The sequence below is a fragment of the Indicator indicator genome, chromosome 5 (genome assembly GCF_027791375.1).
Source record: "Indicator indicator isolate 239-I01 chromosome 5, UM_Iind_1.1, whole genome shotgun sequence".
Taxonomy (NCBI): domain Eukaryota; kingdom Metazoa; phylum Chordata; class Aves; order Piciformes; family Indicatoridae; genus Indicator; species Indicator indicator.
This window is the reverse complement of record NC_072014.1, coordinates 44539976-44562263: the sequence shown is the minus strand read 5'-3', so window position 1 is coordinate 44562263 and position 22288 is coordinate 44539976. Positions and strand designations below refer to the sequence as shown.

At 44.7% G+C, this 22288-nt stretch overlaps 1 protein-coding gene across 1 annotated transcript in view; it reads left to right on the top strand.

Moving 5' to 3' along the window:
- LOC128967232 (histamine N-methyltransferase-like) overlaps positions 1 to 22288 on the top strand; it is a 132265-nt gene that overhangs the window by 15802 nt on the left and 94175 nt on the right. Inside the window, 4 exon segments of the mRNA XM_054381277.1 lie at positions 304 to 543; positions 1146 to 1263; positions 5304 to 5361; positions 13855 to 13944. Of these exon segments, the coding sequence (XP_054237252.1) occupies positions 304 to 543; positions 1146 to 1263; positions 5304 to 5361; positions 13855 to 13944 (506 nt within the window).

Genomic DNA, 22288 nt, shown 5'->3' with positions numbered 1-22288 from the left:
AAAGAAAGGGAAGATCCCTTGTGCCTGTCATTTTGGGATGAAAGTGTAGCCACAGGATGAGAGTATCCTGTGGCTGAGCTGGTGCTTTTCTTGAGCAGCACAATTTCCAGTAGTGGGGAGGGAAGGGTTAGTGCAGCAGTATTATGGCTGATGGAAGGGACTGAGAGAAAGAGGCCAAGCTCAGCTGTCATGCTGCTTCACGTTGCCTCAGCCAGGATTTTCACATATGGGTGGATAACCTGGGGCACTTTACTCCACTGGCGTAGATTTAAAGTCTTTGCTTTAAATGCTAAAGAATCGTAGAATCATGAAATATCAGGTCCAGGAGCTCCCATCCCACTTGGACATAACTAGCTGCTTTACTGAGGGGAACAAGGACAGAGAGCTGTTGCTGGATTTCCTGACAACAACTTGTGACTTTTCTAAAACTGCTCCTCCTGAACTAAAGCATCAGGTAATGGAAGAATTAAGAAAGCCTGTATGCAGTGAAGAAAGAGTTGGGAAGGTGCTTCTTAATAACATGAGTGCAATAGTGCTTGAGCTGTGAGTTAACTTCTTGTTTCTTGATCCAAAACAAACTGTCAGGCATAAGTTGTTAACAGCTGAAATAACGTTTTTCATACTTATAAATGACTTAGTTTAGTCCTGTATTTTTTGATCTTGTTAAGAAACAGATATTAATACATGTTGTTATAAGTGAGCTTTAATAGCCAATTAATTCTGCACTGGTCTATGAATGTCTGATTTGGTAAGCAGTTGATGGTGCATAATCAAATGTAGGTCGGATCACCCATTCAGGTGCTGCAGACACCTGAGCATTTCCTAAGTCTAACCCAGAACAGTTCATGATTTTATCATCTTCATTCAAGAACTCTCTACAGACCAAGCAGACAAATTTCAGCTTCTCGGTGCAGCTGGCAAGAGTGGCAGCTCAGGATGACTGATCATTTGGGCGATTGCTCAGTGGGGTATCTTGAACTTGCTGTGAGTTCAAGGTCTCATATCTCCAGTTACCAGAGTAGTGGCCTCACTGCTTCTGTGCATACTGTGGTTGGTTGCTGCTGTCTCCACAGTCAACTCCATTTAATGGCACTGCTTCCCTCTCCTTATATTTTCACTTCATTTTTATGATGTTGCATCTGCAGAACCGTTTGTGGACCAGGTCCATACTGGCACTGCAAAAGCAGAGCAGCTGAAGTTGATCAAGGCACACCAGTGGCAACAGCTGTCCTGGAGATGTGGATTTCACTAAAGAGCCCTGATGTAAAGCCTTTGTTAGACAGCTTTGATTACTGACATTGAAATGATTTGATTCAGCACTGAAATGGCTTACGTTATGTAATGTTTTAGCTGCATGAAGTGATGCTTTACTTTTGCATATACATTGCTGATACAATATAGAGTATTAAAGCTCTGAAGTGATTAGCAAGAGAATGTGTTGGGTATTAATAGCTGCTTATATTAATTTTAGCGTGAATTATTTCAAACATACGTTTCTCCCAGTAATCAGATATTAAATCCAGAACAAAAACCCCAAAAATACCCCACAAAATCCAACAACAAAAGCCAGCAATAAGATACATGTGCATGTCCTTTTTCTTGCTGTTGTTTCGTTGGTTTTTGCTTGTTTGCTTGTTTGGGTTTTGGTTTAGCAGTTGTAAAAATACAAGAAAAAAGGATTTTAAATGTTTGGGGTGAGGTTTGTGCTGAAAATTTGGGAGAGAGATGGAAAAATGAGGAATAAATGAAATTATTTGGAGGAAAAAGAGGAGGATATGACCACACACACCCAAAAGAAGGAAATTCAAAGTGAATCCATGCTCCTTCCTCTCCTTAATCAGAAAAGGAGAGGCTGAGGAGAGGTAGCACTCGCTAGGTGCATGATGTTGCATGGAGTCTTATTCAAAAGCAGAATTTACTAGGTGAAAAGGCAGTTTCACTGCAGGCTGGAGAATAAAATTTCTCATTTAAACCCAGACAGGCCATTGCATATGCTTCTTTGGTGAATGTCACCAAAAAAAATGGGTGAAAACACTCAATCCATGTACAGTGGCTTCTGTTAAGGGGCTGTGGGGAAACTGAACAAGAAGAGCACCCTCAAGGATAAATTAATCGAAAATTTGTAACACATTTGTTCCAGCAAGAAAGTACTGTAAGTATTCTTTAGTAGGAAATGAGTGTGGGGAAGCACAATTTCATGCTCATTTTGAGTTTGTGTAAATCTCTCAAACAACTTCCTAATAGACTTGAGAACCACATCTTCATGTGAGAGTCACCCTTAATTATGCAGTGAGATCCTGCTACTGCAGAGCTTACTTGGGGAGTGCAAGCTGCCTGTGCAATGGGATGGGTCTTCCTTGCTGCACCCTCAGAAAGGGACCTTGCAGGCTCTACACAGTGGTTCACTGTCAGCTACTGTCTTACGCCAGTCTAACACTGCAACAAGATGGGCATCAGGCTACCTGTATTAAACACACTAGAAATTACGCTGCAGGTTCTTTACGCATGGGTTTCCCTTTCTGACTAAATACACATTTGACACAGGAAGTGCAAATATTGTGCAGAAACATGACTGGGTAAATGCAATCCTTAATGTTGTACCCCTGTGCTCACCAGAGGTGGTTCTGAACAGTGTTTGGTTTTAAGCTGGCAGACATTCTTTGTTCCTTTTGTATCTCGGCCACACAAACCTGGAATATACAGATTGTGTTACAGGTACATCAGGAAAAAGCTGGAGGAAAGGAGGAGAAGGAACAACTCTTCTTTGAAATAGCCAGCAAACAGCCAGGCCTGCGTGCCTCTGATAAGTGAGCATGAGCTGGTGGCTCTGATGCTGTGTCAGGTGATTACTTCCCACAGTGATTCCCGCAGGAGGTTGGCTGTGCAGGGCAGGGAACCACCCGACAAAGGTGGGGGAGGCATGGCTTTGGAGGGATGCCATGTAGGAATGCTGGGGAAGAGCACAAATGGGTAAGGAAAAGGTTGAGCCCTCCAAAGGAGCCTGCTCTTCACCTAGCTATCCCCTCACATCAAACACATCTGCCTGAGCAGCCTCAAAGCTGTGGCTTTAAATCATATGGAGAAAACCATTCTCCTTGCTCTGTTAATTACAGCAACAAATGGAGCAAACGCACCCAGAGCTCAGCTGCCGTGGCCATTGCTGCCTTGGTGTGGTTCACACTGGCAGTCCATGATGGGAATGTTTAATGTCCTTACACAGTGAGACAGAGCCTTCCTTTTTAATAGAAACAGAAATGTTAAAGTGAAACGGATTAATATCTAATTTTACATCTTCATTTACATGATGTACAGAATTATCTTAAATATTTGTTATGGATGAAGTGGCTTGCCACCAATTCAGGCTTTTTTTTGTAGTGGGAAACGTTAGCATAAATTGTAGCATAAATCATTGCCTTGTAGAGTACCAGAAGGCGCATATAAAAACCCATATCTTTACTGCACATATTTCCCATTAACCATAATCTATTAGTAATTGAAGTTCATTACAAATTCTTGTAGACTTTATTGCTATCATGCCGCATGACATAGTGAGCCTGGCTTGCATAACAATAAGTCCTTGCTGGGAAATATCCTATTAACAATGACTGTGCATTTGTCACTGTGATAATAAATCCAAAGCTGCCTGTAGATTATAAATTATTGCAGCGCCATTTCCACTGTTGTAAGCTTTAAAGTTTTGTCAGCGCTTCCATTTTAAACCTCTGCTTTACAGGCAGTTATAACTTGACCGCAAAAATCTGCAGCAAGCTGAACATCAGCTTACAAACTCTCAACCCAAAAGCGTGTTTCTTGCCCAAGTAACATTTGTATTTCCCCCACATGAAAATCTTGGAAGCAGAAGCTGTGTTTATGGCAGATCTTTTCTTCTGCATTTTCATATCTGCTCACTGGAAAACCCAGGCCAACTGACATGCAATTTATCCATAATCTTCCTAAAGGTTTTGGTAGAATTTAAAAATACATTATGAAAAAATGCATCAAGACAAAGAGCTGAGAGCTGGGCTGATAGCAGTGTTCCCTGGTTTAGCACCTGAAAAAGCCCCAGTCCTTATCTCCAGGTGCCACAGACTTTGGGGAGGTGTTGGGCAAATCTGCTTCTCCTCAAATGAGAAGCTGAAGAGAATTGATGCTGCCCATCTACCCTGTTTTGAGGATTGATTACTAATATTGAAACTCTGGCATCCACTCAAGTCATCCTGCATCACACCTGTGCAATTCCTTGAGCTCTATATAGCTTTGAAGTGTTATTATTGCCATAGAGTGTTAATTATGCCTCGAGGTATAAGTGACTTCAGGTCAGATCTTCACAATCTGACTCCGTGTCTGACTTCAGCTCTCTACACCAGGAGATATCTACCTACTTGAATGCATCTGTCTAACGTATTTCTCAAGTGCCTATAGTAATATATCCAATTAGCTGGATGAAACCATTATGCCTCAACTGCTCCTACGCAGCATAGGAAGCCTGTGCCTCCTTGAAATCGCCAGGAAACTCCTCCCACCAGCAAAGCCTTGTTTCCACAACATCCTGCAATACACACTCTGTCTTGAAGTGCTGCTCATGTTTTTATGGGGCAGATAATGGAATTTACAGTGGCATCTTCTATCTCAAAATGCCCCAAATTGCTTCAAAATCTTGATATACAAAACCATTTCCCTTACCACTGAGCTGCAGCAATCTCCTGGGTGAAATTCAGCAGCTGTTGGATGGTTCACAGAAATTTATGGCAGGACAAAGAGGAGGTGGTTGTCAACAGGCAAACTGGCAACAGGAGGAGGAGGAGCAGAAAGTGATTACCCAGGATGGCACTGAGCGGTGGCATAGGTACTCCTCTGGCCAAAACTGCCATCAGCTCACTTCTTCCCCTCTTCCTCAGCAGCAGAGTGGTGGGATGTGGGCCTGGCTTCACATAAAGCTCAGTGCCCACTACCACACCAGTACATCCAACAGTTCATGCTGGTGGTGAGACCAAGGCTGTCTACCATCAAAAGGTGTGATGCCAACTTTCGTGTTGCAGCTCCACCCGTTTGCAGTGTCCTGGTGCTCCTTCACACTAGTGGCAATGGGGAGCTCTCCTACACCTTACCAAGTCAGCCTTCAATTGCTCATACCTCCCTCACACCCGAATCTTCACTGTTTTCTTGCACATAAGGAGGTCACTGCCAGCTTTCGTTGCCCAGCAGAGTTCAAATAGAAGGCAGGAATGGAGCTGATGGTTGTAAGGGAAAAGAAGTTACCTTCCTTTTTTGCTTTAATGTGCTATTCCTCTCTCTGTTTTCAGATGGATATGAATGGTACCTATCATAGATGCATGAGTATATGGATCCAGGGTGCTACTGGTGAGAATCAGGATAATGCTTTTGTTCAAGAGTGGTGAACTTCTCTAAATAAGCCCTAGAAAAAAAAATACTACAGCACATAGCAGATTTCCTACTGTTTTGTGCATTCTACCTGTATTACCAATTTTCTAGCCAATAAAACAACGGACACAGGAATAACCGAATTACTGAGTCTTTGAAATCCCTAAGTCTAAACCACGTTACCCTTTCCATTTTGAAATCCCTCAACCTAAATTACGTCACAGTTTTCCACTCAAAGAGAATATAAAGAGCTAATATCTTTGAGACTCGTCATGCTATAAATGCATTTTGATATTTGTATAACCATGATTTTGAAGAGGTGGCAATGAAAATCATAGAATAGTTTCAGTTGGAAAAGACCTTTAAGATCATTGAGTCCAACCATCCACCCAACACCACCATAGCCATTAAACCAAAGTCCCAAAGTGCCATGGCCACAGATTTTTTTAACTGCACCACCTCCATGGGCAGCCTGTTCTAATGCCTGACTGCTCTTTCTGTAAATTAATCTTTCCTAATCTCTAACCTAACCCTTCCCTGGCACAATTTCAGGCCATTTCCTCTTTTCCTATCACTTGATAACAGGGAGAAGAGCCCAGCCCCCACCTGACTGCAACCTCCTTTCAGGGAGCTATAGAGAACAATGAGGTCTCCTGTCAGCCTCCTCTCCTCCAGACTAAAGAACCCCAGGTCTCTCAGCTATTCCTGGTAAGACATGTTCAGACCCTTCAGCAGCTTTACTGCCCTTCTGTGAACACATTCCAGCACCTCAATGTTCTTGTGGTGAGGGGGCCACACAGTATTAGAGGTGCAGCCTCAGCAGTGCCCAGTACAGGGTCATGATCACTTCCCTGCTCCTGCTGGCCACACTGTCCCAGGATGCTGGTTGCCTTCTTGGCCACCTGTGCCCACTGCTGGCTCATATTCAGCTGGCTGTCAACCAGGTACTTTTCTTCTGCGCAGCTTTCCAGCTATTCTGTGCAAGGCCTGCAGTGTTGCATGAGGTTGTCATGACTCAAGTGCAGGACCCGGTACTTGGCCTTGCAAAACCTCCTACAACTGACCTCATTAATTTTGCTGAGGATAAGCAGGGTATTTGTCAGCAGATATAATTTATTTGTTTTCTTAAAGAAAATGAAATGACATTATTTGGAGGCATTTTCAAGGATCTAGTATGTTACAGTGGATCCTGGCAGAGATGAATTAGTGGCCAGGGTATAGGTGATTTTGCCAAAACTGAATAGCAATGCAATTTATCATACCCTTCTGTAATTTATCTCATGAGCATGTATTAGATTAGATAAAGACAGAAAGACATGTGAATTGGATGAATTGGATGAACACTGAGAACTTACACTGCTTTATTGAGGCTGACAGAAAGATGTCTGTTGCCTGCACTGCCATCACAATTTGCCTTCACATTTTTAATTTGCTTTGAAGTATAATCTTGTCCACCAACAAGAAAAAACCTAACTGAACATTATTTCTTATTCAATACAAATCTGTTCAGTCACATAGTTTATATTAAATCAATTTATAAAATATAACTATAAAAGCACTTGGAAGCTTAAAAATAACAGCAATACACAGCTGTGAAACCTATGCAAACACCTATTATATGCTACACCATTTTCAAGGTAACAAAGCAACAGGTTATTTTGTCCCCTTCCAACAAAATCCATACTTCCAAACCCACTTTTCATACCAAATCAGTCTATCCGTAAGACAAACAGTCTGCAGTTTGGAATGCTTGCCTACAACAGTAAGAAGATGTGCTATGCTGCTTTCAAAGTTGGTAATATCACCAGCTCCCTTCTTCAGGCTGGCTGCGAGCCAGTGATTGATATCTGTTCCTTTGCATCGCTTTCCTCTTTTATCTCTTTGTCCTGCTGCTGTAATCGATCACAGATTTTTCCATCAGGCTTCATGTCAGACTAGGATAGTGAACATGACTTGTTTAGAACAGACTGTTTCAAACTGCACTGAGGCAAGCTCAGGAGTCAAGCTGTTCTAAAAATGATTGTTCTGAGCATGTCCATGAAAACAACAGCAGGAAGTCAGAAATATGCTTTTATGTTAAGGATTTGGGATTGCTCCTCTCCCTGAAGCCTGTTGCAATCAGATTTTCCACTGCAGGGCAGATATTTTAAGAGAGAATATCATGCCCTGCTCATGATTTCTCTGATTCAGAGATAAATTTCTGCTTAGAAGCCAACAAAGGTATCTGGCAGGATTTGCACACATATTCTGTCTGGAACTCAAGCCGCAGTCATGTTTAGCTTTTGTGCTTGCTATCAAGAACCCAGGAGAACTAAGCTGTCTGTTCCTTACTTTAAAAGCTCTTTGAGGGATTACTGCTTGTTTCCATAGTGCTTAGCGCAACTTATTGGCGGGTTTTAGGTGTATCTGTGGTAGAAATAACAAATTAATTTTTGATGTGAAGGACAGAGAATTATTTATGGAAGAGAATTTTCTTCAACTTTGAATCAGTGATCATGGATGAGGCTTGGGGTTTTTTGACAGCAGTTGCCTCCCCTATGACTGCTTTTGCTCAGCTCTGTAAACCCCAGAGAAGGAGGTGGCTCTTTCCATGGCAGCTGGGTGACTTCTGGGACTTTCCTCCTGAAAGGGGAAGGGATGTTAAAGCTTCACATAGATGAGAAAAGTTTTGAGGATGAACACGAAGTTCCTCCTCAGTGCAGGAAGTTCCAGAACCGAAATGGGTGAGAATGTATTGAGGAAAACTGTCACATGTGTTTACCCCTGTGTGTGTATAAGACATACAGGACACCCTTCCGTTGGTCTCCACCCATAACCATAGCTAGAGAAACACTGAATAAACCATCATGGTAGTCCCAACACTTAGAGCTTGCTGTAGCCCAAGCCCTAGATGAAATGACCATCCCTGGAGATACTTTACAAGATATCATGGCACAGAAGTATTGTTCCCCATTTTACACACTGTATCTCTTCTTCTTCAGGTCCGCTCTTTCCTCCTAACAATGACTGATGTCCGAGCCCATAGCAACTATTAGGTTGTTGAAAGCAGAGCTTTCACAGCCCAAAGGAGTGTGACCTCTGGTGTCCTGCATTTAGTCCCAGAGAAGACACAGGCAGTGGTGTGTTAGAAACATATTTGTAACTAGATTCTGAGTAAAAGGCTTTTTCTGTGCATGTGGACAAAATAGTCCTCTTGGTTTTTTAAATGTGAAAGTCAATGCAAAGATTGCACAAAATTACATCTTTCTGGTAAACAAAACTCAAGAAAGATTAATAGTCAGCAGCCATCAGAAGCTATTAGTGGGACTGGGATCTGTCCTGAAGTAAGGCAGGTGAGGTGGTGCTCAGACAGAAGGCACACACTAGGGCATGAACACTCAAGAACCTAAGGACTGCTGTAACTCTGCACACAGGCAGCAGGCAGCGATGTGGTAGGATAAAAAACTATGGCTGAAAAAACATAATAAACCAACAACTGAAGGCTTATCCTCTGCCTTTGGCTTTGCAGCACAAACTTTGCGGTACTTCTGATTACAACAGGTCTGGTCCTGGCTCCACCTTCTCTCACCTTGCTGAGGCTTTGAGGCTGTGCCTGACAGCATCTAAGGCAGAACCCAGGGTCTACTGGAAGGCAAAGGACTATGGCCAGAGAAATCTGTGGGTTTCCACCTCACAGATGAACCTCAGGTCACCCAGCTGGACAGCTGATTTAAACCCTGGGGTAGCTAACATAGACAGCAGGAGAGATTAACTCAGATTTCTAAGGGAAACCTCATTCTGGCATGATTTATAGACAGGGTCTAACTGCTCTGTAGCCAAGTAAGGGACACAGATGCCATGGTTTGATGTTCAAATGGCTTACTGATGTGTAGGTTCATTCATCACACATTGCTTTAAACTCCCAGGCCAATATGTATAAAAGCCTGCCTCACAACAAGCACAGCCTTTTCGGCTCTCATCTGCCCACAGCAGCCCTTCCAACCCTGCTAATTAAGTCTCTGCATGTTGCTGTATTGGCTACAACTTGCCTCAAAGCTGCAGCTGTACCGATGTGCCCCAAGGGTGGGCTGTGTTAACCAACAAGAAAGATGCAGGGTCTCTGATTAAGAGCCTGTCTCAAAGCCCAGAAGTTATAAACTTGACCTCTGGACAGCCACACTTCCCTTTGGAAGGCAGATTTGCTCCAAGACAACCGCCTTTGTTTCAGCTTGCTTGCTACATTTCTGTGTCTCATGTATATGTGGCTGTATGCTGGCATCAGCAGTAGACAGAAGGGCTCTGCTCCTTTTGCAATCAGCAAAGAAACAGGAAGAGTGGACATGATGAGGAGACAAGAGAAATCAGCTGGAGAAGGACTCAAGAGAAGCAGAGCCAGTGCTGCACCTGGGCTGTGGTGCAGGAGAGGCTGAGATCTCTAGGTCTTCCCAGAAGAAGCCTAAGTGGGGGAAGTGGCACTCCCAGAGAAGAGTTTCCTCTCAGATGTTATGAAAAGCATAAAAGCCATTAAAACAACCTCAAAATAGGGAAGTCCCTTCCTCTGTTTTGTCAGAGCACAATTCTGCAATCCCAAGGCTCCTGCTGACCTAGATAGAGGTAGAGGGACAGGTCTGGCCTAATGCACAGGCAACGTTGATTCTGTTTATGAATCAAGGACATGTAATGTGGCAGCACTCGTCAGCCCAATCCTTGGAGCATCCTAGGGGCTGGAGCAGCCCAGCAGCAAGGTGCCCAGAGCCATGCTAGGAGCATGAGGGTAGCAAGCAGAGTTGCCTATACCCACTCAGGAGAATGCTGAGCAGGGAAGTTAAGCTCCACCATTTTTATGACTTAATTATTTATCCTGGTTCTTAGGCATCCTCATGCACAGGGGATTTACAGAGCTTCTGCTGGAACTGGGTGGGTCAGGCAGAACAGGGTGACCAGCACTTCATTCCAGAGAGGGCAGGGGAGCCATACTCGAGGGGTTCTGAGATCATCTACTTCACATGTGAGAAGCCCCTCCCTTGTGCTGTGTGATTTGGAGGTTTGTGAGCTAAATCCTCCCACAGCAAAGTCCTCACCACTGACATGGGCTGTTTGCATGAAATGCAGTGACGCTCAGGGAACACAGCAGTGGCCCTACCAACAGCTACTGCATCCAACAGCCTGACTTTAGGTTACTTTACTGGAAGAAACAGGTAGTTCCAGATTTAGATACACTACCAGAAACATTTCACACAGAATCACACCATGGTGGGCGTTGGAAGGGACCTCTGGAGATTATCTAGTCCAAACCCCCTGCTAAAGCAGTGTCACCCAGAGCAGGTTGCCCTGAATCAGGATGTGCAGGCAACTTTGGAATCTTTCCACAAGAGACTCCATAAACTCTCTGGGCACCCTCTGTGGGCTTCTCAGTTCTGGAGCAGGGCTGAACACTGCTTTACTCTCCTCAGACCAAAAGACGGGTTGTTTGTGGACACAGGAAATTCATGTTCCACCATAAACATTCATAAACTGAAATCTTCTGGAAAGGTTAACTTTACTGGGAGCTGTAAGAGCACAATGGCACAGCTGCAACTCATGAGTAAAACAAGAAAGCAAAAAAAGCCCTCTGAGTGCCACACCACTACTGAAGGCTCACAGCCATGGTGAATTTTAGGGATGGGGTTGGAGAAGGACATGGGTGTGAAAGACCTTCAAAAAGCACCTTAGGATTCCTGGAAAGGGAATTTGATGAGTGGGGTTCATAAAACAAAACTGGATTGTACCAGCAGTGTTCTCATAAATGGAGTGGGGAGTAGGAAATTGTGTAAAGGAGCTTTTAAATAAGGTGCTTTCTGCTTTCCTAAAAAAAGCATTAAAAAGTCACGATATGAGCAACAACTCAAGATTACAAAATGCTTCAAATTTTATTTTTACACTCATTGTAGCCCTTTGTTAATTTCTATCTAGTGAAATAACAAACAAAGCCAACCTTACCATTTACATCTGACACTGAAAAAGAGATAATTTTCAAAAGGTCACCTAGAATGAGTGCGAAGCCTTGATTTCTGTCTTTAGCTAGCTTAGGAAACGTTCCTTCCCTGAAACATGCATTTTGTTAAAAGTTCTTCAGTGCCCATAACCCATAATCAGTGCCCATTCTGCTGATTTTCTCAAAATATGTTCTCTTCACAGGCCAGAGCTAACCTGTGCATAAGAAACAAGCTCAGTTTAATGTTAAGAGTTTGGTCTCTGGAGTAGCCACTCTTCCTAATAACATGTAATCATATGCCTTCTATTTAGCTTTCATTTAATTTCCCCCTTACAAGCAATGAATCCAGTTTAATTAAATGTTCTTTTCAACAGTGAAGTGACATGGGTTTGTGTTTTAAAAAATCTCTACGTCACAGGGCACTTTCAAGACACAGAATCCTAATAAAGAGGATGTAAGACATACAGCAAATAACACAGAGCAAGTCTGACATTTGCAGGATAATTTGGTGAACCAAGTGCTTCACTACAGGCTCCACGTGGGAGCACAGTGGCTGCAGCACCATTTAACAGAAGATGAAGAGCTGTATTTGTAATAATGCTAATAGACAGTTAATCTGAAAATTAGACTGGCATGTGGCAAAGGGTGGAGGTTGTCAGCTGATGCTGAAACCCTGCCACGGCATTAAGCAGCAGCTTGGGGTGGCCGGGCAAGGCTTGGTCTCCTGCCCCGCGAGTTTCCGGGCTGCAAGCCATGGGTCAAGGAGCAGAAAAAGGCTCAAAGAATAAGGGATAGTAATGGGGAATAGGAGACAGGCATTTCAGGTACCCTTAACAGAGCTTGAAATAGCCCTGAGATCCTGACAGCCAGGGGCTTTAGGTTCAGTGGTTCTCTACTTGTTATCCTGACAAGGGCTGAGGACAGGCATTGTTATAAGAGAAAGAAATTCTTGACAGTGAGGCTGGTGGAACAGGTTGCCCAGGGAGATTGTGGATGTCCCCTGCTAGGCTAGACAGGGCCTTGAGCAACCTGGGCTGGTGGAGGTGTCCTTGCCCATGGCAGGGGGCTGGAACTAGATGATCTTCGAGGTCCCTTCTGACCCAAACCATTCTATGAATTTATAAGTTGACCTAGCATCTCCTTTCCACAGTCTCACAGTCTCACAGTATATCAGAGGTTGGAAGGGACCTCAAGAGATCATCAGGTCCAACCCCCCTGCCAGAGCAGCATCACTTAGGGTAGTCTGCACAGGAATACATCCAGGCGGGTTTGGGAAGTCTCCAGAGAAAGGAGACTCCACAACGCCCCTGGGCAGCCTGTTGCAGTGCTCTGTCACTCTCGCTGTAAAGAAGTTTCTCCTCATGTTAAGGTGAAATCTTCCATGTTATAGTTTGAACCTATTGTTCCTTATCACTGTGAACCACTGAAAAGAGCCTGGCTCCCTCCACTTGACACCCACCCCTCAGATATTGATAGCCATTGATCAGATCCCCTCTCAGTCTTCTCTTCTCCAGACTAAACAGCCCCAGGGCTCTCAGTCTCTTTCCATAGGGGAGATGCTCAAGTCCCCTAAGCATCCTCATGGCTCTCTGTTGGACTCTCTCCAGCAGGTCTCTGTCTCTCTTGAACTGGGGAGCCCCAGACTGGATACATATTGCAGGTGTGGTCTCAGCAGGGCAGAGCAGAGAGGTAGAAGAACTTCCCTAGCCCTGCTGGACACACTTTTCTTGCTGCACCCCAGGATCCCATTGTCTCTCTGGGCCACAAGGACACATTGCTGTCCCATGCAGAACTTGCTGTCCACCAGCACTCCAAGGTCTTTCTCTGTGGAGCTGCTTTCCAGCAGGGCAGCCTCTAACCTGTCCTGGTGCCTGTTGTTATTTCTCCCCAGATGCAGGACCCTGCACTTGTCCTTATTAAACTTCATGAGGTTTGCCTGCACCCAGCTCTCAGCCAGTCCAGGTCACGTTGGACGGCAGCACAGCCTGAGGGGTGTCATCTTTACTTTTCTCTGATAATATAAAGCTGGTCTAAACCTGGCCTGTAAGTAATTTAACTCTTCTGTTTTCAAGGGCATCATAAGGATGTGGAAGAAAATGAGGTAGAAATGAGCAATAAATGTCCATTTTTTTCTTTTAGAAGAATCAAGACCTTTAATAAAGTAAGTATTAGGGCAATGCAGAAATAAACACTAAAAGCCTCTCACTCATTCCCAGAATTTAAGTGCTTGTTAATATATGCAGTGCACCTGGAAGTGCCCATTCCAGTAATTACAAAAGGAAAAAGCACCAGGGAAGCAGGCAGGCATGAAGACAATGGCCATTAGAAACAATATTGAATTAAGCACACCTTCCAGCTCCACAAACTCACTGATTACATTGTGCATTAAACCCTGCCTTCCCTTATCTTAGCTGCAGTCCTGAGGTGAACCTGCAAACTCCTAAAGCTGAGCTGCAGTAGGGGCTGCAGAGCCTTTCTGGGATTTTTAAAAGAAGTAAATTTTCTTAACCCCCATGCAGATTCCAGACAGCAGAAGGCATCATACTCCCCCATCCTGGGCACAATGAGCGCAGAAAAAGCGCACTTCATGCCACGAAGATTTAAGCCTGGTAAATGGCATAAAGCCCATCCAAATCAGCAGGCAAAGTTTTGCTGACTCAACAGCTCCTGAGTGTGGCCAGCCACAAGCATCTGGGGGAATCTGGCAGCAGTAGGTTCCTGTGTGCAGCCATGTGAGGAGCCCCGTGTTTCCCTGGGGACCCCCTTCACACCCAGCTATAGGGTGGCACAGCTTCTTACCCTGTATTTTGGCTAAGATACCTTTTGCTACGGGACAGAGCCTGCAGGCAGGGAGATTAATCCCTGTGATTCCTGCCCCTCGGATAATCCCAGCCCAGGCGCAGCTCATGGGGCAGTAACTGTGAGCCATGGTTCAGAGCTTGCCCTGTTCAGGTGCAGACAAACATATGGATGTTTCTGTGTCTGTGCAAATAAAAGGTGGAACAGAAACCAAGATACGACCTTAACAGTGACAAACTGCATCCTCTTACAGAGACATGAGAAATGAGTGAGGACAAAATTATTAATACATTTATTGGAGTGTGGGGTTGTTTATAACCATTTTCCTTTCCTTGATGAGATTTCCAGGGTTAATGGAAACTCTCCTGCTTTCTCCTGTTCTCTGAGATATCTTCTGAAATTGATTGTGGAAGCCAGCCACCACTTCTAATTGACTTTGTGTCATTAAACACTGAAGACCCTACTCAGCTTCCACAGAAGCCATCACCAACCAGAGATTCTGGGTTGCTGCTAACACCATGGATGGAGCTAAAATTGTTACATAACTTTTCTATTGTAACACCATGTACACATAACCTATGCTCCTTCCTCTTCTAGACAGGGAGACAGGTAGCTTTACCTAATTTTTCAGCTTTCAGCTTTATTTAGTAGGAAGAGAAGATGTGAATGGAGATCACTTGTTTCTGCTTTTCCCTAGGCAATGAGGTGCTTCTGCTTTGTATGCTCTTAGGGAACTTCCTAATATCCTTCCTCCTCTCATTCCCTCAAGGATTTCCAGTGAACCAGAAGAAAATGGGACCTTTGAGAAAGCTTTGCTCCCAGGAAAGCAGAAGGTGAGGGCTCCTTCCCTTCTCAATTCATTCCCTCTGTACAAACAATCTGGGGACATTTTGCACAGTGCAGATGGAAATTCCCATTTTTGTTGCTTGATGGGCAGTTGTTGGGAAACCAATGAGCTCCTATGCAGTTGCAGTCTGCAGGGCTCATACCTGCGGGATGTTGGTCACAGTGAGGGCTCTCTGGAGACATATTTTGGGAATATGTATATGTAAATGAGGCCTTTCTGAAAGCACAGAGACGTCTATGAGAAATTAATTCAGGATGACTCCATCCCTGTCATACCCAAATAACCCACCTCTGTGGAAAGAAGCTGCCAGGACACCAGGAGAAAACTGGCATCACACAGATCTTTTCCCCTCCAAAAACCCATGGAAGGCCCTGTAAGCCTCTCCCACCCCTTTGCAAGTCATTTCCATCACCTGTACTAAAACCATAGATAGACTTCTAGGAGGATAACAGCTAGATGGCAAAGAGTAGGCCCAGCCACCTTGAATATTGCAGAGCATCAGCTGCCTTACCTGGATGTCCTGGATACAAATGGGAAAAACACTCTGAATGAAGGACAAAGCCTTCTGTTCCTGCAGGGAACACATTCAGGAGGACAGCTTTTGTGCACCATTTCAGATTGTGTAATTAAGGCTGGAATAGGCCATAGAGTGACACATAACATATTAAACACCTTCTGTGTCTTAGGAAGCACAAAGTAGGTGCTGCAAATGCAGACTCTCATGGCCCAGCTGCCTCAGGCCATATGGTTACTCTGTTCCTCGCTGTGCCACTGTATTTTGGGAAATGCAGCAGAATGGCAGTAGGGATGGCAGCGTGGGCAGGGAGCAGCCACACATGCAAGGGTGACAGTGATGCTGATCAGAGAGATCCCTGCTCAGGGTACTTCCTCTGTTAGGTTTTGTGGACTTGGTTCAGTTACTCAGTTTGTGATACGTAGAGCAGCCAAAATAACTCTATGCAGAATAAACAGCTTGAGAGCAGATGAAAATAGAGCTAATAATACAGTCATTAGGAAGAGAGCCAAAGCACAAATTGCAGTGTGCAGTGTGAAAGAAGAAGTCAGAGAAGGGAAATGACTGTATGCACCCTGTACTGCATGGGGGATGTAAATACAACCCCAAATAGCAGCTGTCTGTAGCAAAGGGACGGCAAGAGGCTGTGTGGCCAGACCTGTTGGCTTGACACTGGACATCATCCCAACAGAACGGTGCTCAAGTACTAGGCAGGTTGTTCACAGCACAGCTGGATGGGAAACAGCTCTTTGAGGTCGAGCAGCAGGTGGGGCAGGAGCAACTCACACCACACATTTGCATCACCTGGGAAGACAGAAGCATCGCTCTCCTCTTTACAGATGTGCAAGACACATCCACAAGGGCTTCACTTGCTGTCATCAGCGTGGGTCATGATTAAGAGAGCCACAGACAGATTTTTCAAACCAGCAAACTGACAGTCCAGGAGTATCAGGGTTGGCAATGGAAAACCATTTCCAGTCATAGAATCATAGAATCATAGAATCAAGCAGGTTGGAAGAGACCTCCAAGATCATCTAGTCCAACCTATCACCCAGCCCTAAGCAATCAACTAGACCATGGCACTAAGTGCCTCATCCAGTCTCCTCTTGAACGTCTCCAGCGATGGTGACTCCACCACCTCCCTGGGCAGCACATTCCAATGGGCAATCACCCTCTCTGTGAAGAACTTCCTCCTAATATCCAGCTTATACCTCCCCTAGCACAGCTTGAGTCTGTGTCCTCTTGTTCTGCTCCTGGTTGCCTGGGAGAAGAGACCAACCCCCACCTGGCTACAACCTCCCTTCAGGTAGCTGTAGACAGCAATGAGGTCACCCCTGAGCCTCCTCTTCTCCAGGCTAAACAACCCCAGCTCCCTCAGCCTCTCCTCATAGGGTTTGTGTTCCAGACCCCTGACCAGCTTCGTTGCCCTTCTCTGGACACCTTCTAGTACCTCAACATCTCTCTTAAACTGAGGAGCCCAGAACTGGACACAATACTCAAGGTGTGGCCTGACCAGGGCTGAGTACAGGGGAAGAATAACCTACCTTGTCCTGCTGGCTACACTATTCCTGATCCAGGCCAGGATGCCATTGGCCTTCCTGGCCACCTGGGCACACTGCTGGCTCATGTTCAGCCTACTAACAACCAGCACCCCCAGGTCCCTTTCTGCCTGGTTGCTCTCCAGCCACTCTGTCTGTCCAGCCTGTAGTGCTGCTTGGGGTTGTTGAGGCCAAAGTGTAGAACCTTGCGCTTAGCCTTGTTAAATTTTATCCCATTGGCCTCTGCCCACCAATTGAGCCTGTCCAGGTCCCTCTGCAGGGCCCTTATACCCCATGTGCTCCTAACTTCTTGTCATCTGCAAACTTACTGATGATGGACTCAATTCCTTCATCCACATCATCAATAAAGATGTTGAATAGGTTGGGGCCCAACATTGATCCCTGGGGGACACCACTAGTGACTGGCCGCCAACTGGATGTGGCACCCTTCACCACCGCATTCTGGGCCCAGCCCTTCAGCCAGCTCTTGACCCATTTCAGAGTCAATCTGTCCAAGACACGAGCTGCCAGCTTTGCCAGGAGCTTCTTGTGGCAGACAGTGTCAAAGGCTTTGCTGAAGTCCACGTAGACTACGTCCACAGCCTTCCCCGCATTCACCAGATGGGTAACCTGATCATAAAAGCAGATCAGGTTGGTCAGGCAGGACCTGCCCCTCCTGAATCCATGCTGGCTGGGCCTGATCCCTTGACCATCTTGCAGGTTCTGTGTGATTGTACTCAGGGTGACCTGTTCCATAACCTTGCCTGGCACTGAGGTCAGGCTGACAGGTCTGTAATTTCCTGGTTCCTCTTTCAGGCCCTTTTTGTGGATGGGCATCACCTTGGCCAGCCTCCAGTCATCAGGGAGCTCACCTGTGAGCCAGGACTGCTGATAAATGATGGAGAGAGGCTTGGCCAGCTCATCTGCCAGCTCTCTCAGCACCCCAGGATGGATCCCATCAGGTCCCATGGACTTGTGAGGATCCAAGTGGGTCAGCAGGTCCCTTACTGCTTCCTCCTGGATTACAGGGTGACTGTACTGGTCCCTGATTCCATCTGCCAGTTCAGGAGGCCAGTTGTCCTGAAGACAGCCTGTCCCACTATTGAAGACTGAGTCTTGGATGGACATCAATAACTGCAGCATAAGATGTGTGGCTGCCTTGTCCCATCCTGCAGAGGCTAAAGTCCTGCATGTGGAGATTAACCTTGGTGCATCTGATAAGGCAGGCACAGCACCAGAAGTGGCTAACAGTAGCAGAGCAGGGGGGAATATTTTACTGCTGTTTCCTTGATAGCCAGTGCCTCTGATCCATCTTGGGTCAGACAGTGTCTTACTGTTCCCCCTCAGGTGGGAGCTAAGAATAATGCATCTTCTCCACTTGCCATTCATGGCACCTCTTTGAAGTTACTCCAAGAGGCTGTGTGACTACACATCCTTAAACAGCAAACTTCAAGTGCCTTTTTGTGCTGAGTGCTCTTGACATTAGACCTATCCCCAACGTGAACCAGGAGTAAAGTCCTTCCAGGGAGCAAAAAGAGGACAACTAAATATACACTTGTTTATGTAATAGCCTTCTGCCCAAGATGATGAAGGCTATTCTCGTTTGTGTGAATATTTCTGCTGTGATAAAAGTGCTGTAAAGCAAAGGATGCAAGCCTAAGAACTGGCTGGAATGATTCTTCCCTACTCTGCCTGCCATCAGCTTTCTAGGTAGTCCTTTTCCTGGCCCAAAGTGCAGGCTGAACACACATCCAACCTCAGTGAAAGGACAAACACCCCCAGATATGCACAGCAGATTGCCCAGGGTCATTAAATGGACTTTGCAAGGACTGTGCCATGTGGCACAGTGTTGGCCCATGCAGGCCTGGTCCATCTCTGGCAGGGGGCTGGAAGTGGCTCTCCTAAAGAGCTGTGTCACATGAGTTGACTCAAGGCAGAAAGATTCCCTCTTCATTCCTTGCACAATGCAAAGCAGGAGATACCTATGCCAAACCATTCCGTTTTCCCCAGCCTCATTGCAAGCCTTCAGGCTGCCTCGCTCTGGATGTGCTGCAATCCAATCTGCTCTCCCTAATGCTTCTGATATAATATTTATAACAGCCCAGGTTGAACCAAAGGATGCTTGCACTGACAGATGCCACAAGCTATATCTCTCATTTCCATTCTATTGTTTGGTAGCTTCTGGTGAAGAAGAAAGGATCTGGCAATGAAATCCTCCTTCTCTGCTTTAAAAGCACAGGAACATTTTGCTGTGGTGCCTATTATTCATGGAGGAGTAATCAAGTGGTTGCCAGTTGGTTATCAATGTGTGATAGAAGGACAAGATGTGTACTCGTGGTGGATAAGGTATGTTTCTGATTTAGTTATGAGCTGCAAATGCATAGCAACTTTCACACTTGTGGCTCTGGGGAAATGCCCATGAGCAAACCAGGCTGCATCACTGTGGAGGGGAGTAGAAGGGGTCTAAAGTAATTTCTCTGTAACTAAAGATAATGAGTTCTGCAGGACTATAAACAGGCATGGAGCTGTTTTGCAGATGAGGCATCTCTCTGCTACTTTGCTACAGCAGAGCCCTGGTAAAAATTCTGCAGGGAACAATCTTCTCCTGGCAGATGGCTGGACCAGGAGACCTGCTCAACATTTTCCATGTCTAGTTTTCATGATTTATGCAACATCATCCCTTTGAAAAGCAGTTCTGAGAGGACATTATGATTCTGTGATCATCCACTATACTTGAAAGGAAGGAAGAAAAAGATTATATAAAATATGTATGTCCGTTACGGTTGGAGCTAACCAACTCAAGTTCTGTTTCAGCTGTTGAACTTTCTTGTCTAGAACCTCATGGATTATTTTGCTAAATGTCTGATGAAGCCAGTTTCCATGGGAATATTAGTGACTTGGAGGGAGAGATAAGAATGTCTAGAGGGAAAGCAGAAGGGAGATGAAGATGATCAGGCACCCCACAACATGCACTGCACAAGAGCTAAGTTCAGTCTCTGGTAAGGACCAGGCTGAGGAGCTATCTGTTGTCTTCTGCCCTTAGGTTAGTTGTTAACTCTTTACAGGGGGAAGCTTCCTATTTATCAAAATTCCTGTTTTTTACTCAATCATAGGGTGAGAAAAATGTTGAAATACCAAAAACAACTGTTGGAAGGAAAGTTTTTCTACAAGCTCCATTCAAGAACCTTGGGGTGGGTAAGGGGGTGGACAGGCAACATCTCCTTCTGATTTTCCTCAGAAAGAGAAGTGTAAAATCCAAGCACAGCAAAATGCTTCAGAACACATTTTTGACTGAGTACAACTCAGTTTAATGTTGCTGTACTGGGAGAGCTTCACATTGCTGTGTTACAAGCCCTCTCTCCACATGGCAGGGCTATGGGGCACAGCTCCTGTCCAAGGGCAGTGTTCTCCAGAAGCAGATTGAAATTATCATGTTCATAAGGACATCAAAGCCCAGAAATAAATATATTTCAGATAAAGAAAATGTCATCAGGCCAAACTGGGAGGACACAAAAATGTATAGAGCAATGAGCCCATGAGGAGAAATTGCTGGAGAGAGATGATTTTGAAATAACAATTAGTTTTAAATCTAGCTAGCAACTCATTTAAGACCACAGTCTGAACAGAAGAAAACAATTAAGTCAGTAAATAGAGAACACAGAAAAGCTGTGCATAAAGAAAATAAATGCCAACAGTGTGGAGATGTGATAGTTTTAAGGTTATGCCTTTAATTTCTCCTCACAGAGTTCGAGCAGAAAGGTGAAAGAATGTAAATATATCACAGTTGGGTGTAAGAAAGAGAAATAATTATTATTCTAAACACTTCCATTGGAGAAATAGAAATATTTAAGAGTCAGCATTCAAAAGAAGGTACAGGCAGTCTCTCTGTCTGTTAGTCTGTCTGGTGTTTCTCTGCTGGGCAGTCTGCATTTCTCTTATGCGTTTTGTTCTTCACAGATAACATACTGGCATAATGACCTTGAAAAGCTACGTTTAACAACCTCTCTGCTTCTTGGCTTTCTTCCCCTTTGCCTGATAGCTCTGGGAAGGCGGGGGGAAAGAGGCAGGGCCCCTCTGGGGCCAGGGAGGTTTGCTGTGTTTTTCTGTTAATTGTACATATTTGTAAATGTTGTGAATAGTGTATATTTGTACATATTCGTTGCATTTCATCATGGACTGTAGTTTTGCCTGTAAATACAGCTTCATTTGTTTCTGAACAGAACTAGTCTGGAGTTGTTGTTGTGGGAGGGGAATTTCAGCCCACCACACTACAACAGGAGAAAAGGCTCAGGACTTTCCAAGTGCAGAGTTCAGAAACCTGGCCAGCTGTCTGGTTTAGTCTCTCTTTGATATATGTCCATGGCTATTATACATCATACACTGCTAACACCTACATGACACCTCTGCTCCTCCCTGTAAAGGAGTTGTGCTGCTTGCTCTAAACACAGTTTTCTTTAAGGTGAACATCACCCCAAGATCTGGACACCCTCATCTTATGCAGGTTTCATCTAAAACCACATTTTAAAAAAAAGGGAAAAAAGTGGGGAAAAAAAGTGGGGGAAAAAAGTGTTCTGAAGACAGAGCAAAGAGCAATTCCCATGCCACTTCTTTATTTCAGCAGTGAACTGCAGTTGTATTTGCTGTTGGGCAGGGGAACTGTTTTCACTTAAGCCAGGAGGATAGAAATCTCAGAATTTCATTGCCTGGAGGAATCCCCAAGGAACACACATTTGGGTGTGAATAGCTCCAGTCCTCTGCTGGAAAAGAGCATTCAGCTTATTCTTGCTGCTCTCTGACACAGCTGGCTGGGACAATTTACATTGCCTGGAAACCAGGAAACAGAGTTTATGTCCAACTGATTTTGCTAAACTATTATTTTTAAAAAGCTTCAGCATCATCAGGCCTCAAGAGGTCTCTCCTACTCCTTTAGTTTCTTAATACGTGTAAAAGCAAACAGAAGAAAAACAGGGCAAGAGGTTCATGCAGTTAAGCTCTAGATTGACTTCATCCAACTTAATGCTTTTTAATCACTCTTTGAACAAAAGATTTAGTCTTCATAATCCTCCTTTTGCTCAATTTGCTGCTCCTTTCTTTATGAAATCTACTCTTTATTTGCTTTCCCTAATTCTCTTCCTCTGGATGAGTTTACAGGAGAAAAAATAATGACTAATATCACAGGGAAAATTGCTTTCAAGAAAAAAAAATGTACAAATTACAGTGCCAGCTTTTCTTTTATGGCTCTTCATTGGAAAGGT